The 16,652-nt window shown below is 35.2% G+C and overlaps 1 protein-coding gene across 32 annotated transcripts in view; it reads right to left on the bottom strand.

Moving 5' to 3' along the window:
- The window catches only part of DST (dystonin), a 428,859-nt gene that overhangs the window by 35,175 nt on the left and 377,032 nt on the right, over window positions 1–16,652 (bottom strand). For all 32 annotated transcript variants that reach the window (XM_019734620.3, XM_019734625.3, XM_019734626.3 and 29 more), the window contains 10 exons: window positions 14,964–15,167; window positions 13,489–13,720; window positions 12,426–12,652; window positions 10,772–10,894; window positions 10,533–10,634; window positions 8,374–8,475; window positions 5,070–5,243; window positions 4,567–4,722; window positions 1,508–1,705; window positions 1,043–1,171 (listed from right to left, as the gene is read on the bottom strand). In XM_019734620.3, coding sequence (XP_019590179.3) covers window positions 1,043–1,171; window positions 1,508–1,705; window positions 4,567–4,722; window positions 5,070–5,243; window positions 8,374–8,475; window positions 10,533–10,634; window positions 10,772–10,894; window positions 12,426–12,652; window positions 13,489–13,720; window positions 14,964–15,167 — 1,647 coding nt within the window. The remainder of the gene's footprint in view (window positions 1–1,042; window positions 1,172–1,507; window positions 1,706–4,566; window positions 4,723–5,069; window positions 5,244–8,373; window positions 8,476–10,532; window positions 10,635–10,771; window positions 10,895–12,425; window positions 12,653–13,488; window positions 13,721–14,963; window positions 15,168–16,652) is intronic.

Here is a 16,652-nt window from a genome sequence, read left to right as displayed (position 1 = left end):
GTGAAGTGAATAAGATGTTACTGCTGTAGTGTTTCTTCACAACACCTAAAGATGGTTACTTCCTCTCCAAATCAGCAAATTAAAAATTATTTCGAAACAGTACAGGTTTAATAAGCTCTTACAACAAAATTAGACATCTGCTAAAAAAATACAGACTTTAATGTGCAATGGCCCATATCTTTTGTCAAATCCCTAAGTACTTCTACTTTTATTTGTAAGATACTAATTATCAGCACTTGAATATTAAAAAAAGATTGATGAAAATTCACAAGTACAAAAATTAGAGTTTTCAAAATCTGAAACAGACTTTTTTCTCTTAGAAGTTTTAGAGATGAATTATAATGGGAAATGAATAGGAAATGTAAATAAATCAAAGGCAGTCTAAATTTAGTTTGTCAGTCTGTATTTCTATGGAAAAAAGCCAGAGTCTCAAGTTTCATTATTTTTTCCTTCTTATCCTTAAGAATTGACAGTGCCACAAAATCTGGGTGGGAACAGCCCACAGAAACAATGTTCCAGATTGGACAATGAAACAAGCCTCCCGTTGGCCAGGTCTGATATAGGTGTGAAGTGGAAGATACAGCCGTATCACCATTAAAAAAACAAGCAAGTTTGTTTTAACAGAAGAAAAACATATTTTCCAGCCTTCCATTAAACAAGCCGGGGATACCATGCTTACAGCAATAATTTTTAAGTCAATTCTGATTACTTCAGGGGTGTTTCTTTTCACTCAAGGCGCAACAGTTTATAATTTACACAATGTTTATTACTATCCATACAAGTTTATTATTTTATGGGGGAAGGAATGCTTCTAAAGAATATCTAGACTTCTAAAACCTCTTGTCATCTACTGACTCACTAACCTTTGAAACAAAGAATAGGCTCTGACTTGAAAACAGTAATCAATAAATGGTGTTCAGCACTTACACACACAAGAGTTCTGCTGTAAAACCTTCTCCCCCGATTTATTTATCACCAAGGCCCACACAAAACAGTCAGTTTCTTAATCTGAGGCTAGAGCTGTAGGAAACAACATACTTACCATGTGGGCATTAAGCTGCTCCCTGGCTGTTTCTGGTAAACCTCCCAGAGGTTTAGATGCTAACAGATGGCGCTCCGTGTCCGTCAGCCACTGCTGCAAATCCTCGATTTCGCCATGGAACCCTTTGGCCTAGAGTGACAGAGAATTTTAAGTCGGGCCCATAGACCTTGTCACTTTCAAGCAGAAAACAAGGTTTAAACAATTCAGCCTGCTAAGGCTCTCTATAACTTCTTAAGGAGGGCCAGGTGCCACTAGACTTGTTTCTTCTTTAGGAGAGCGCTAGTAGACAAGACTATTACACTAAGAACCAGAGAGCTGTGTTCTCATCAGCACTCTTCTTTATCCCACTTATTTTTACTCCTCTCCTTGAGGTACAAAAATTAAACAGGGGTCTGTAAACCAATGAAAGCATTCCATGTTATTTTGGTCTTGAAGACTAGTTTCAGAATGTATTCTCTTATTCACCTGGCGCAAGGCACCATCCAGCAGCTGCTTCCTTTGTTCTGTTTTTTCCAAAACATTTTGCCAGCGTTGATTTAAAACCTCTAGCTTGTGTTGAAGGCTGCTTGCTTCTTCTCCTGCACTTGATTCAATTAGATCATTTCCTGCTTTATTAACGGCTTCCACTGTGGACTGATGGGCTAATACATCATTTTGGAGCACCTGAAAGTATTAAGAGAACACTATGGATGCTAATTTGTAACATGTTAACATCACTTTTAATGCAATTATTTTATTTCCTGGTTATGAAATACTCTGAAACAAATACATCATTTACATAGAAATTTAACACTAATGAAGTTTTAAAGTGATGGACTTCTTTTTCCTTAACTTTGCAGCTTTCTTTCACGTCTACCAATATCCCCTGAAATGATTATGTGAGACCATTGCAAGTTCTTCCCATTAAAATAACTTTGCAATCGATGACATTAAGTATCTAGGCATTACAATCAAAGGTAACTATTACTAAGTATTCTAAAAGTATTCATTTGATTCAATCTCTTTTTAATTGACCTTAACCTCATGTCTTAAGTAAGCAGTTTAAAAGCTATTATTTCTATATATTCATTTTCAAATATAAAATTATTACATTCCTAAGATGTACAGTACCATGTTTTATAATTAGCACTCTCAAAGGGAAAAATTATCATAGAATATTCTTTTATCTTCTCTCATTGGAATGGTGCTAGAACTAACTGCTAAGTTGACAGGAATCTTGGGAGTACCTAACACTAATGGGAAAGTGATTTATTTCACTGTATATCAGGGACATGCAAGCCCAATATTCCAAAGTTTAGCTGCTGTTTTACTAGAAAATACACATATGAAATGCTTACTACAGAACCCAGTAAATAACGCCTTTCTATTCTATTACACAGTGGAAATGTAAGAACAGATAAGTAACTCTTAAACACACTAACATGAGGCAAGAACGGTAAGTGCAGGAAGCAACAGCAAGGCTAAAAAGATCAATTTCTTATACTGAAAAGAATTACACTTTAAAGAACAAACAGAGCTTAGTAATAGTGTTCTTTCAAGAAGACTGTAGTTATGTTTTTGGAAACAAGAGGAGGAACCTTCCTCTAATGTTAGTGAAAGTCAATGATAATCCTTCTCTCCACTCACTGACTCAGGATTGTCAACAGAAAAGAAACATCATTTCCCATCCTCAGTAAAACATATCACATCTGGAGGGAAATCCAGACCAGGGAGGATTTTCAGTAAAGGGCACTACCCATCTACGATCACTGTTTCTCTATATATACTCATTGTCTGAGGCATTTGATGAGGGAGTATTTTTCAAAGACTTTAAAATCAACTAAGGAGTCTCCTTTATAATAAGCATGAACTCTGACATGTTAACAATAGGAATCACTTTTAAAAGATAAGACTGAAATATTCTCATGGCCCAAATATAAAAAATAATTCTGTAAAATTGATTTTTCTAAGTGGCCCGAGTCCCGCTATATAAGCCACAGCCTATGAGAGGGAGAAAAAGGCAGGGGAGGGATGGAAACATTTCATCCCTTACTCCACCAATCCTGTTGGCAGTTCTAAGTCCCTTAACTTTTGACCTTTGAGAAATGAAAGGAGAAAAGGAGCTATTTCTAACTGCTCAAAGATAGATAAACAGAAATAAAAGATCCTTAACTAATTCCCCACCAAAATAACTGGATTAGGGTCCCTCATTTTCCCACCTCTACTGTATTCTACAAAGGTCTTGTTGCTGACGTATGTGACTATTAGGACAATTGCTACATGTATGAAATGTAGATGCTATAAATTCACACCAGAAGAATAAACATATTCTGTTTATATGCAGTCAGTCTGACTAGGCATTATTGCTCTTAACAGAGGTATAATATAGACATTAAATAAGGAAAATATCAATTATGTATATAGTAAGTTCTAACTGCTTAATCAAATATGGTTGGGCAATGTCTATAAATACAGACAGAACAAGGCAAAGAAGGAAGGAAAATTTAAATTAGGGAATAATTACTGTGGGAAATGTATGAAAAGAGGAGAACTAAAGCAAGAATAGTCAAAAACAAAAGCATATCATGATCTTAAAGTACTAAAAACCTACCTTTCACTTTAAAATGCTATTAAATATGTAAAATAATTCAAACATTTTCTTTTTTATAATAAAAAACAAGTTATATAAGGTTAGGACTTAGGACCTAACCTTAAATAAGATACCACAATTAATGTGAATGTTAAGGTTTCATGAAAGACTGTCGAATGTCAGGATAAACTCTCCTGAGCATAACCTTTCATTCATTACGCCTACTGACATGACACAGTGAATTTTCTATTAAGAATTATCAACCAAGTGTCACAAAGATGGAAACAATATAATATTGTGTTGCATATATCTCAAGATAAAAATTTTCAATTTATCTTTAAATCAAGTGCAGGATACATAAAAACTCTTTTAAACATAATATTTTTAAAAAAACTAATTCATAAAGAAAAGAACTAAGATACAAAAAGCCACTGAAAAGAGAGACAAAGAGACAGAAGAACAAACCTCAGCATAATGAGAGATGTATAGACAGATAGAAATAAGTTAGACATGCCAAGCAATCATCAAGTGAGAGACCCATGGAAATAAGAATGACTAGAAGGAAAACATACACACAACCTGCAATAGAACAACATTTTGAATTTATGACTTATTAGGCTATTCCCAACAACTTTTAAAACTATACCATATTAATCCAATGACAGGTATAATTAGGGATTGAAACCTGCAGTGTTTGCCATGTGGTCCTAACAAAATTTTGCCAGAAATTTCCCATCCTTGCTGTTTTCGCTAATAACTACCTTTAACAATGAGAAAAATATTTTAATTACAATCTTTTAAGAAGTACGTTTTAAGTAGTTTAACCTTTAGTTACACATGTCAAATACGAACTTGTGTTAAAATTATAAACTTGAAAAATGCATGAAGAAACAAAAAAAGCTGATGACGCTAGAAAAGCATGGAGAAGAAACAACATGCAACGACAGCTACGTACATGATGTTTGGCAAGTTCAATTTCAATAGCCTTCGGGTCTCCTCCAATAGGTTTCTGTTCATTTAGTAGGCCCTCTGTGTGTGTCAGCCACGCCAATAGCTCATCCAGAGCATGTTGGAACTGCCCCAGTGCTAACAGAGCACCTTCCAGCTTATGCTACAGAAAAAGTAGAGAGTAAAAAAATCCATTTACAAATTTGATACTATGAACAACATACATTTATTAAACAGGAGCAAAAAAATCAATTGTTTCCTGTTGCGTACGTCTGTATGCATATCCAATGAAGCCCAATCACCATAAACCTCTACATTCTAAGTCTGAAACTCTTTATGGTTAAAAAGTGGCATGTGAGAAGCAGAAAGAGTTCTAATGAAATAAGACAATTTAGGGGCTTCAAAAGTTTATATATATATAATCACCTAATTGTACTTGGTAATAATTATTTTACATTAATATGTAAAATTGAAATTTTATAAATTCTTAACAAAAGTCTTGGTATTTACCTGTCTGTTGATAATTCTTTCATCCAAACTATCCCATATCAATTTCAGTTCCATCAATGGGTCTTGAACAGTGTGTTTGTCACTTTCTTCTGTTACTTTCTTCAGCAAAAGCTCTGCTTGATGGTTCAGTCTTTCCATTTCTATCTGTTGTTGATAAGCCTCTGACTTAAATAGCTATTTTTTAAGAGATATACAAGGAAAATTTGTTACCAACAGTAACTTTAAACAAACAAAATATTCTATGGATTAGATCTATTCTAGCTCACAGTTATTATCAGGGGGGAGGGGTGAAGAGGAATAAAAATGTAATACAAAAACACAAACAACCCAAATGGGCAGAGGACATGAAGAGACATTTTTCTAAAGAGGACATAGAAATGGCAAACAGACATATGAAAAAATGCTCAACCTCACTAATCATTAGACAAATGCAAAGAAAAACCACAATGAGATACCACCTCACCCCAGTCAAAATGGCTATCATCAATAAATAAACAAACAACAAGTGCTGGCGAGAATGTGGAGAAAAGGGAACTCTTGTGCACTGTTGGTGGGATTGCTGATTGGTGCAGCCACTATGGAAAACAGTATGGAGGTAACTCAAAAATCTGAAAATGGAACTACCTTATGACCCAGCAATTCCACTCCTAGGTATCTATCCAGAGAAATCCAAAACTCTAATTCGAAAAAATGTATGTACTCCTATGTTTATTGCAGCACTATACACAATAGCCAAGACATGGAAACAACCCAAATGCCCATCGGTAGACAACTGGATTAAGAAACTGTGTACATTTATACAATGGAGTATTACGCAGCCATAAAGAAGAATGAAATCCTACCATTTGCCACAATATGGCTGGACCTAGAGAGCATTATGCTAAGTGAAATAAGTCAGACAGAGAAAGACAAATACCATATGATCTCACTTACATGTGGAATCTAAAGAAAAGAATAAATGAATTAACTAATCAGAAAAAAATGTAATACATGGTTTAATGATGAAAAAATTAGAGATAAAAAAATATAAGGGAAATCATTTCTTTTTATTCAATGTTTTCTGACGGAGAAATGTTTCTATTTTTAATTTTGATATTTTACTTTTGTTCTCTACAATAAAAAAATTCAACAAATTGCAAGACTGAACTTACTCCAAAATCTAATTACATATACTGGGGGTGCCAAAAAGATGTACACATTTTAAAAGATGTTATCTATATATTACTTTTTGAAGTTGAATTGAATTACAGTAGCAATGTATCGTATGACGTTCACTCAAAAGATGGCATTAATCAAATGAATGAGAGCATCATTCATTGTATTACAATTTTAACAGTTTTTTCCTTTCTTAAAATGTGTGTACTTTTTTTGGTGCCTTCTGTATTTAATAAATAAGTTTTGAAATTGTAGGAAAAGAAGAAAATAAAATATATATTGATATATATGAAACTCAGAAATAATATCTCCAGGAAACTCAAATTAGTATGTCCTGCTCAAAAACATATCACATCTTGCATCCACTGAACATTTTATGTTTTGTGTAGCTGTCCTATGTTCATTAATATTTAATTATTCCTATGCCTCCCCCACTGCTGACTCAGAATAACATTATTCACTCTCCTGGTGCTTACTGACACGTATTTAAGAATCTCGGCTTTACCAACTAATAAAGGTTAGCAAATGGTTGCTTGTAATAGGAAACTGTGCTTTCATAAAATATTTATTTTAATGTATAACAGTAAATAATTAAATGTAATAAATGACATAAGTAACTATAAGTAAGTAATAAAGCAGTCCCTTAACCTTTTCAAACACTTGAAAATGGTAATTAAAAAATAATAAGGTATAATGAATACTTGCTATGTACTAGTTAGTCTCAACAAAATTATAGAGAACATAATTTTATCCTCAATTTAAGCTAAGGACACAAACGTGAGACCAGTTAGGTAACTTTCCCAATGGCGTTGAGCTAGTAAGTGGATGAACTGGGATGTAATCTGAGACAACCTGATTTCAGAGAGAGCGTTCCTAACTTTCCTATATATGAAAACCACTGAGATATATGCAAATATCCAAAATAAATTCTCCTTCACACCTATACCTATAAGGGTATCATGTTACCACATAAAGTATATCATGTTACTACATAACCAGACAGGGTTTTAAAGAAAAATAAAATTGCACTCTAATGATGGTAATAGTAAAATTCTCAAAAAAATCCCACGTTTTTTTCTAAACAAAATATTCTGTATCACTTTTGGAGCTGAAAATGCTACAATTCTAAAGCCAGATAATAATTTTATATAAAAATCTAGTAGAGTTCACTGAAAATGGTGTGATGTCTCTGGATGGACACTTAAAATTAGGAAGGAAATAGCTGACCCCACTTTGATAAGTGATCAGATCAGCACAGAAGAATTCAAAGAGGAAACAGTCCAGCCATTTTCACAGCTGGAGATAAAGAACCACAAAAAAAAAAAATTACAGAGAAAAGCAGATGGACAACAAACATTTACAAAACAAACATTTTGAGAAACACAGTTATCCTATGGATGCTTCCACAGCAGGGGTGTCCAAACTTTTTTCAACATTTCTCACCAAGGGCCATATGCAGTAAAACACACAAACAGCTGGGCCACTCACTCGAGGTGAAGTACGTATTGCCTCACCTGGTTTATTTAAATAGACTAAATATATTTTTGGAATTTGCTGCGGGCCAATTAACAATGGATCATGGGCCGCAGTTGGCCCACGGGACGCAGTTTGGATACCCCTGTTCTATAGCCTGGAAGACTAAATGAATTATTCTGAAGACAATGGAGAAAATAATGCTGTATGTTTATTGACAACAATAATATACTACTGAATAATAAAGTTATAAAAACCCTTACAGTATGATCTATTATACATATGTATAAAATACACACACACATGCTCCCCATACCTCATCCTACCCTCAACATGAGACTATCTGAAAGGCTATAAATCATGTCTCAAGAGTGGTTGTCTCTGGATACATACATTTTGGGTGGCATTTAAAATGCCACTTTTTTGCTTCTTTATATTTTCTAATTTTTCTATAACAAACATTAATTTAATGAGAAGAAAACTACTAGTATTTTATATCCTTTAAGAAGCACTTACATATTGCTTATTAGATGCAGGCATTATATTAAACGAGTTTCATAATCAGAATGTTATTACTTCAGTTAATGTAAAATAAATAAATCTGTGTAAAGAACCCTATGAATCAAGAACTTAAAAATTCAATGTCTTTGATAAACCAGTTAGCCCCTACCCATACCTTTAGCTCTTCAATCTGTTGCTTTACAGTTTCAAGATCTGTTCCGATTGGAGACATTGAAGCTAATTTACCACCTGCAATATCTACCCAGTCGAATATTGCCTGAAAAACACATTAGCCCATGTGTTATTATCACAGTACATTTGAAATTGCTACAACATCTCGGTGTTACAGAAAAGTACAATCATAAATCTGTGAAGATATACAATGAGCCTATTTTATAAATAATTAAGATGGTTCATTTAAATAAATAAAAGCAGCAATATACCCAAACAGTTGTCCAAACTATCAAATAGATGTAACCTACAATTGTGCATCCAAGTTTGCAAAGGAAATTCTACCTTGAATAAACTCTTAGAATATTAAAAATAAAGCCCATTTGGAAAAAGTTTTCTATGTTCTCTTACATCTGCCTAAAAGCAGACTGTGTCAATATACTGAGAGAAAAAGATTGAAACCCATCTGCTTCTTCATATAATCAAGTAGTTTATTGTTCAGCACTTGAGAAAAATATTGAGCTCCACTAAACCCTTACATATCATTTAGATTAGCATTAAAATTCTGCACATATAATGATTAACATTAAGACCATTATCCTGAGTTGCAACACAAACTTCAAAATCTCCTGTTTTCTTGTTCTATTTTAGGAAATATGAACATTCTAAAAAGGCTCAACTCACATTTTTTTTTTCCAGGTAATAAACACACAAAATTATTTTGCACTTTAATGAAGCTGCCAGACCATATAGTAGGGGGAGAAAATCTTTGGAAAATATCTGGTATTTGAAAGTTAACACTAATAAACCCTAAGAACTTAAGCGGCAACCTGAGAAATAAAATTTATTTTACTTTATAATCAACCTTGACCCTCTGGAATTTCTGGAGCTTCTGACCTCTAGCTACAGCCAGCCACAGATATTCAATTAGTCAAGTGGCCCTTCACTCGCACAGGTGATGCTACTAACCGATGATGGGCCTTGTTTCCCAGCAGAGGTTATGAGGCCGTGTAAGTCAAGGGGTCCAGCCTGTGCCCTCCTATGGTTGGTTAATGGCTCCTGAGGTGAAATAGCTGCAAGTGGCGACCATGCCATCTCTAGCCATGAAGGAGGGCACAACTCAATAAGTTACCAAAGTATGCGACAATCATGACCTGGCCTCACAGATTGATGGCTGAAGCTTGATCAGTTACTGGTCACTGATACCTAACCAATAAATTATGACTTTGTTAGAAAAAGGGGAGGGGCAGAGGGGGAAAGTTATAAAAAGGTCTTGTTTGTAGTGAATTATTTTCATCTATTTCCAAAGTTCAAAAAACTCTTTTCACCTGGAATGAAGCCTGGCTTATGATATTAATTTTTATAAACACAGAAATGGAGGGCTATAAGAAAAAGGAAAAGATGTTCTCATCCGAGCTTTAAAAAGAATATTCACTTGGTGTTATGGAAATACTTAGAAAGGCTTTTTCCATATGGTAGGAGGGATGAAAGATTAAGTTCTTGCCAGCCTTAACATTAGGAAATGGAATAAACTTAAGAAAGGTAGGGAAAGAAATATTCCTGAGTTGGCCTCAACTAATGAGATAATTTTTAATATTGAAACTTAAAAAATAGTTAATGAATTGAGTGAGAACTCTTAAGGCATGTGAAAAACAACTATTAAAAGGAATTATATACATATGTGAAAAAACCAAAAACACTTTTTACACAACAGATTATGACCTAATAAAAGAGAAATCTATTTTAGTTCATGGGGAATGCTGGCTTTGAATCAAATTTCTTTACTTCTGACTTTAGTTAAACTTGGTGATATTTTTAGATAGTGTTTACTCCTTTCATCTTATTCCACTCAGCTTTAGAATAGAACTCAGGGTCAGTTCCATTTCACTGTCTGGTGCTGAGCCATTTACGAAAAATACTGTGTGGGAACATTTACTTTCACTTAAAAAATTAAAATATTTCTTTTCAAAGTCAATGTCACTGAATGTGTATATAAAAATTTGTTTAGATGTCAGAAATACCTTCTAAAAGGCAAAACATGAATTGAAGTAGGCGAAGAAATTACATATACAGTTGCAGCCCTGGGGTGATGCCAACGTGTAAATCTGCAGACATCAATTAGCATGATTCCTTCTCCCAACGGACAAACTGTAATCCTCTTACCTGCAGTCCATCCTGGTACTGCACGGCAGCCTGCATTGCCTCCTCAAGTCTGTCCACACGGTCTTTCCAAGCCTTATTTAGAGAATCCCATGCTGAATTTAACTACAATATAAATATTAGAACTCTTTTATTATCATACCTTTTCAACTACTTCTATCAAACATGCTTTAATTAACGAAATCTTCCAAAAAAAACAACAACAAATATTCTGATAAAAGTAAAAAACATGGAAGGTGTACCTCATCTATACTCTTCTTGACAATGGGTTTATCAGGTTCCCCACATGCGGTGATGAGTTCAGAACCCAGGCTAATAACTATATCCAGCTCTTCCTGTAGTCCGTCTATTTCTTCCCTTATGGACTAGAATAAAAAACAGCAGCCTTAGAGTTTTAAGCAAAACCACACTGAAACTAAAAAGATGCACATATACATTCATGGGAGTTATTTCTAAGGGGTGGAATTATGATCAATTTGTATTTTCTTCTTTCTGTCTTCTAGATTTCTGCAATAATTTTTTTTTTCAAAAAGAAAAGATAACAGAAGAATATTTTAAAGAAAAAATAGCATCCTTTGTTCGAGTAACAAGTGTCAAATGTTTATTATAAAGATAATATTTAGGAAATAATTCTACATAATAAGTACCAGAACAATTTTTTTTTAAATGTCAACTATACTAAAAAGCATAAAAACACATTTTGTTTTTCAAACCAACGAGTTTGGCAAACACATTTAAAATAGACATTAGTAAAACATGAGTTCAAAGACCTTACACAAAATAATGCATTTGTTTAGTACATTTAGGATAATCTAGCTCTGAATTTATTTTTATCCTAGGACATGTAAACTACAAAAACGACTGTGTCAGAAATGCAATATTCTACCTTTGTTTTCATCTTCTTGGTTAAATATATTTATTAATTCAAGAAGCCTTTATCAAGCATAAAATAAGCCCTAAACTAGGCACTGGGAATACAAAGAAAAATAGATATATGACTATTCTACACAAGGGGCTCTGAGTCCATTAGGAAAAACAGAGGTATACAATCAGTAAGTCATGCTATGTGTCCTTTGCATGAGGAAAGTATTATAGGAACATGGACAGACTAACTGATGAGTACACAAAAAATATTTTACATGGAGGGTAATAATCCAACTGCATCTTGAAGTTGGAGTGGGATGTGCCAGAAGAATGACAAGAAGTATATTCGAGGGTGAAGAAATAAAATGTGCCGAGATACAGATGCTAGAAAGAGCCAGCAGTTTGGGGAAAGCCACTTTGTGCACCAGAAGAGAAGGAGCTTGATAAAGCAGCAGTAGAGAAAGTGGCTTTGGAAACACAGGCACAGGCTCAGCTAAGATATAAAAAAGACTGACACCCTATTCTAGGGAATTTGGACCTTATGCAGGAGACAGTGGGTGCCTCTGCAGGATTTTACGCAGCAACACAATAAGAGCATGTCTAGAGAGACGAGACGACTGGCAGAAAGGGTAGGAACTTGGAAAGGAAAGACTCTGCCAGGAAGGAAATCACTTTGGATTACTTTACTTTAGAAATGAGAGAGAGAGAGAGAGAGAGAGAGAGAGAGAGAGAGAGAGAGAGAGAGAGACAGACAGAGAGACAGACAGAGACAGACAGAGAGACAGAGACAGACAGACAGAGAGAGACAGAGACACAGAGAATGAGACCCTGAAATAAGGCAGAAGAAATGGGGATGAAGAAATATACTGTAAGCAAAATTTGTGGATATACTCTATCTCCTATTGTAGCATTATGCATTCCATATTCAGAACTAAATATAAATTTTGAGTAATTCTGAATATTCACCAAAAGAATCCAGTTTATATTGCACTACAATGTATTTCTTAACTGTAAATGAGATATTCTGCTTACTTCTGCTGCTTCTTGCTGTTGTTTTACGACAGAGGGATCAATTCCAGGGTCCTCCAGATCCCGGATAAAGTCTTGAGTGTCTTTAGTGGTGACCACCAGTGACATGTGATCACACCAGAACTTTTCTGCTAATTCCATTACATCCAGTAACTTGGCTTCTCTTTCTTCCACCAGTGTGTGTATGTTCTCCCAAATGAAAACCATTTGGTCAAGCTTATCCTGAACAGCTATGGAGCAAAACAACATAAAAAAGGCAGTATGTTAGCCCATTTAAGCAATAAAGCCGAATGCTTTGCTTCACACCGAAACAGTGATTCAAGTATCAATAATTTTGGTTGACCCCAGACCAGTGGGTATCAGAGGGCCCAAGAGCCTATTCCAGACAAATGAAAGATTCCAGGGTATCCTGTTCCTCCTGAATGGCTCTTCCTGACAAAAGTAGATGCTCAAAAGCAAGAGACAACACCTAAGTTCACAGAGTTTCAAGTCCACCAAGGCTGGCCTTAATTATAAGGAAAGTGAAATAACTACCTAGGTATATTCTTTACGCTTTCCAAGTCCAGAGTGAAAATGTCTGTTCAGTCCCAGGAATGTAACAATATAGGATGTGTATCTGGGGCTTGTTTCCAGAGTACCATTAGCATGAATTCCCACTAACCTACTCACATTCTCTTCCTTTTGAGCTCCAGGTCATACCTTTAAGACGGTTGCCATGTCTGTGGCTGTGGGATAGAGCACCTATTATGTAAGGTAGTGAAGTCATTAAAAAAGTCCCTAGGTTTGGTCTTACTAGCGTTATGTTTTAACCAACTGCTTTAAAAGGCACGAAGAACGTACGGTTTATGTATAATGGCACACTTTGTATTTAACCGATTGATTTCACAAACACAGGCAGACATTAACAAGGGATTTATGTACACAGCCTTTCAAACACGTCATAATTTTCATATCTTTTCTAAAACCTGGCGTACTGATATGCAATTGGACTGTCAGTAAGCAGCATGAACATTTACAATTGTTTTAAAAGTAAAATTCAATTGTTTCCTTATCTTGAAATTATTACCTTTGGCAGATATATCTTTATCAGTGCCCCCAGATCGAGCAATCATCTCCTCTCCCCTCTTTTTAAGAGTTTCATACAATGGCTGTAGCTTCTCCATGTCTACTGACACGTTCTTGTTTTCACTGATCTGCTCTTTAATCTTCTCCACCTCAGCAGAGATAGAGGGTGGCTGCCTCAAGCGCTCCACAACGCGATCCAGACTCTCCAGGATCTGGTCTATCTTGTCGTGGAACTAGTAGTAAAATAAAGGGATCGTTTATGGGGAAAAGGTCTGTGACACCAAATGTGAAATTTAAATTAAAAAAAACACACAAACATCTATTTAATGCCACAATCAAGAACTCAATCTTAGTCCCTTTGTTAACAGATTCAGCCAAAGAGTTATATCCAGCTGGTGTATCAAGACATCCTAAAATCATGATTTATGCACCTCTCTGCGCCACACTACTTAATGTAGACTGGACTGTTTCTTGAAAATAATTGAGTATATTCGTTACAAAATGGTACACGTTAACATAGAACTGGACCACGTTACAGCAGCACCTTATCTACTGTTTCATCATGTTATCTTCACTTTAATTAATTTTAAATGTTCACTTCAATAATCTGGGTGTTTGTCTATCAAAACTGTTTTATTTACTTTCACTGATTACTATGCAATCCTAAAAAATGTTATATTAATACCTGTGAAATTCATGGGCAGTTTTGATTAGATTAAAAGAATTTCTTAAGTTAGAAGTTTCCTGAACTGAAATCTGTAAAAATTTAAGCAAAACAAAACCCTCCCCAACGTTGTAATGGAAGTTTGTATTTAATTCATAGTCAATCAAATTCATGAAAGAATTTTAAACTCTTGTTTGCAAAGGTATCATAGACAATGAAGCAAACTTTTAAAAACGTGTTCATTCATAAATTCTACACTATCTTCAACACTACAGGACTCACCATTGGGATTACAGAAAACGGACCACGCTGATGTCAGTGTAGCTAATAATAAATACCAAACGTTGCAAACAGAAACTCTGTAGTTAATTTAAAATTCAATTTCTCAAAAGATATCTTCAGAAAAGGAAAAAGAAACATTTTCCAACTTTGCATTTTCTCCGTCTTACTCAGCCTATCACTCATTCTTTCTCATGGCCTTCCAGTGAGTGTTTTATTAGTAATGATAATCACACTTTCTTTTATTTCTCCCAATGACATTTTACTCTGGATGGACACTTATTTAAATATTTGGACAACGATGACAAGTGTTATGTTTCTTAAGTGACTGAACCTTACTTTTTATTTTGTCTACAAGCAGACAGAGAAATACAAGAACTGGGCTCAAGGAAATATCACCTCTAAGAGACGAAGACATCAATCCTCAGAGATAATGTCGTGAAATAATTTTCATTGAAATTTAATCAGGAAAATGTCTTTCCACGCTCTGATGTTCAGAAGAACCCAATCATATTGCTGGTGTAAATGATTACCTGAGTTGATTGAGAAATGGCTTCATCCAGTGCCACAGCTCGCTTTTTGACATCTTCTTTAATTTGACTGTAAAGAGTGTCAGCTGCCACATACTTCTCTTGGATAGAAAAGCCTTCCTCTGGGCTCAATTCCAGTAACTGCGGCCCAGTTTTGTTCATCTTATCTATATGAGGCTTGTGTTCAGCTATCAACTCTCGTAGTTGCTATAACAAACCAAACAGTTTCTCAGTATCTCAGGATCACACCCCCATATTACAGCTGTCTACATCCCCAATGCATCCAGCTGGCAAGAAACTCCAAACAAACACCCTCCCATCACAAGGCATTTAACCCAGCATGGCTCATACAACTCTTTGCCAGAAAAAAAAAAAAATGCCCGATACAAAGATTAAACAACAGTCTGCTCATGTCAAAGTCCCTTTAGGGATACACACAAAAATGTTGGCTGAGTGAAATAATGAATCTCAGTTCGTTATGCATTTCATACCATAAGACATTTTGACAAGAGTATTAGCCAAGACTCATATTACCTAAAAGGATTCTGAACTTATTGTATGTCCCCAACCTACAGAGACCAAGCCATAACTCTTGGTGTCCCTTTATGCACAATCATGATGTATACAGAAATTATTTAAAAGGAGAAAGGGAAGGTAAAAAAAGAAGGAAAGAAGGAAGAAAAGAAGACACAAAGGAAGGAGAAGGGAGGGAGGGAGGGAGGGAGGGAGGGAGGGAGGGAGGGAGGGAGGGAGGGAGGGAGGGAGGGAAGGGAAGGAACCTCAAAAGGTAGATACATTGCTGACAGAAAAAAACTAAAGATAAAGCTACATTAGGGGATGTATGCCCACAAGGTTTTGTAATTATATGTAAACCAACATAAATGTACATATATATATTACATTGTAATATGAATGTATTAATCTAGTCTGTGCACATATATATGATATGCATGATATATATACCTATACATATGAATGAATCTATTTGTATTTATTTTAAATGTTTAAGACTGCAAGGGTAACCAATCTATCAAATACATAGCTGCACATGAGCATTACTTGTAAGGTGTATTTAAAGAAACATGTGACATGAACATTTTGCATAAAATCATCTAATCAAGAAACACAATGACATTCATACTAACGAGTGGGTATGGAACCCAAGTGGAGTGCCATTCCTTCTAAGGAGCCAGATAAATCTACACTCCATGGAACCCAGGCACTCCACTGAGCAGTTTTTCATGGGCCAAATCCAAAACCACTCTCGGGGAAGATCTGTCGTTGCCTGCAGGTTTCTCTGAGGTCGGCCTCCATGCAGCATGGAGAAGTCTTCTATTTATACCACATTATTCATTTGGTTCCCTAACCAGCAGTTCCTGTCCTCACCAGGAGGTATTCTCCAAACTGTTTGCCGTGTAGCTCCTAAATAAAAGCTTCTCTGAGAAAAATTGTATTCAGGAAAGACAATCTGGAAAAAAGCTAACAATCTTCTCCTGCAAATATTTTAATTTCTATCATTCATCAAGAAGAATCACCAGGTCAGCCACATGCCTGGATTTTTATTGAAATTGCCCACTAAAATCAGTCATACAAATTATTTTGAATATTGAGGAAATTGGTTCATTATATCATTAACAATCCCCAGTGTAATATATCACTTTTGAAGTTTATCTGAAGGTGGTCTCAAAACTC

The sequence above is a fragment of the Rhinolophus sinicus genome, chromosome 2 (genome assembly GCF_057876585.1).
Source record: "Rhinolophus sinicus isolate RSI-liver-muscle chromosome 2, RSI-T2T, whole genome shotgun sequence".
Taxonomy (NCBI): Eukaryota; Metazoa; Chordata; class Mammalia; order Chiroptera; family Rhinolophidae; genus Rhinolophus; species Rhinolophus sinicus.
The sequence above is the reverse complement of the archived record's forward strand: the minus strand, read 5'-3'. Positions and strand labels throughout refer to the sequence as shown.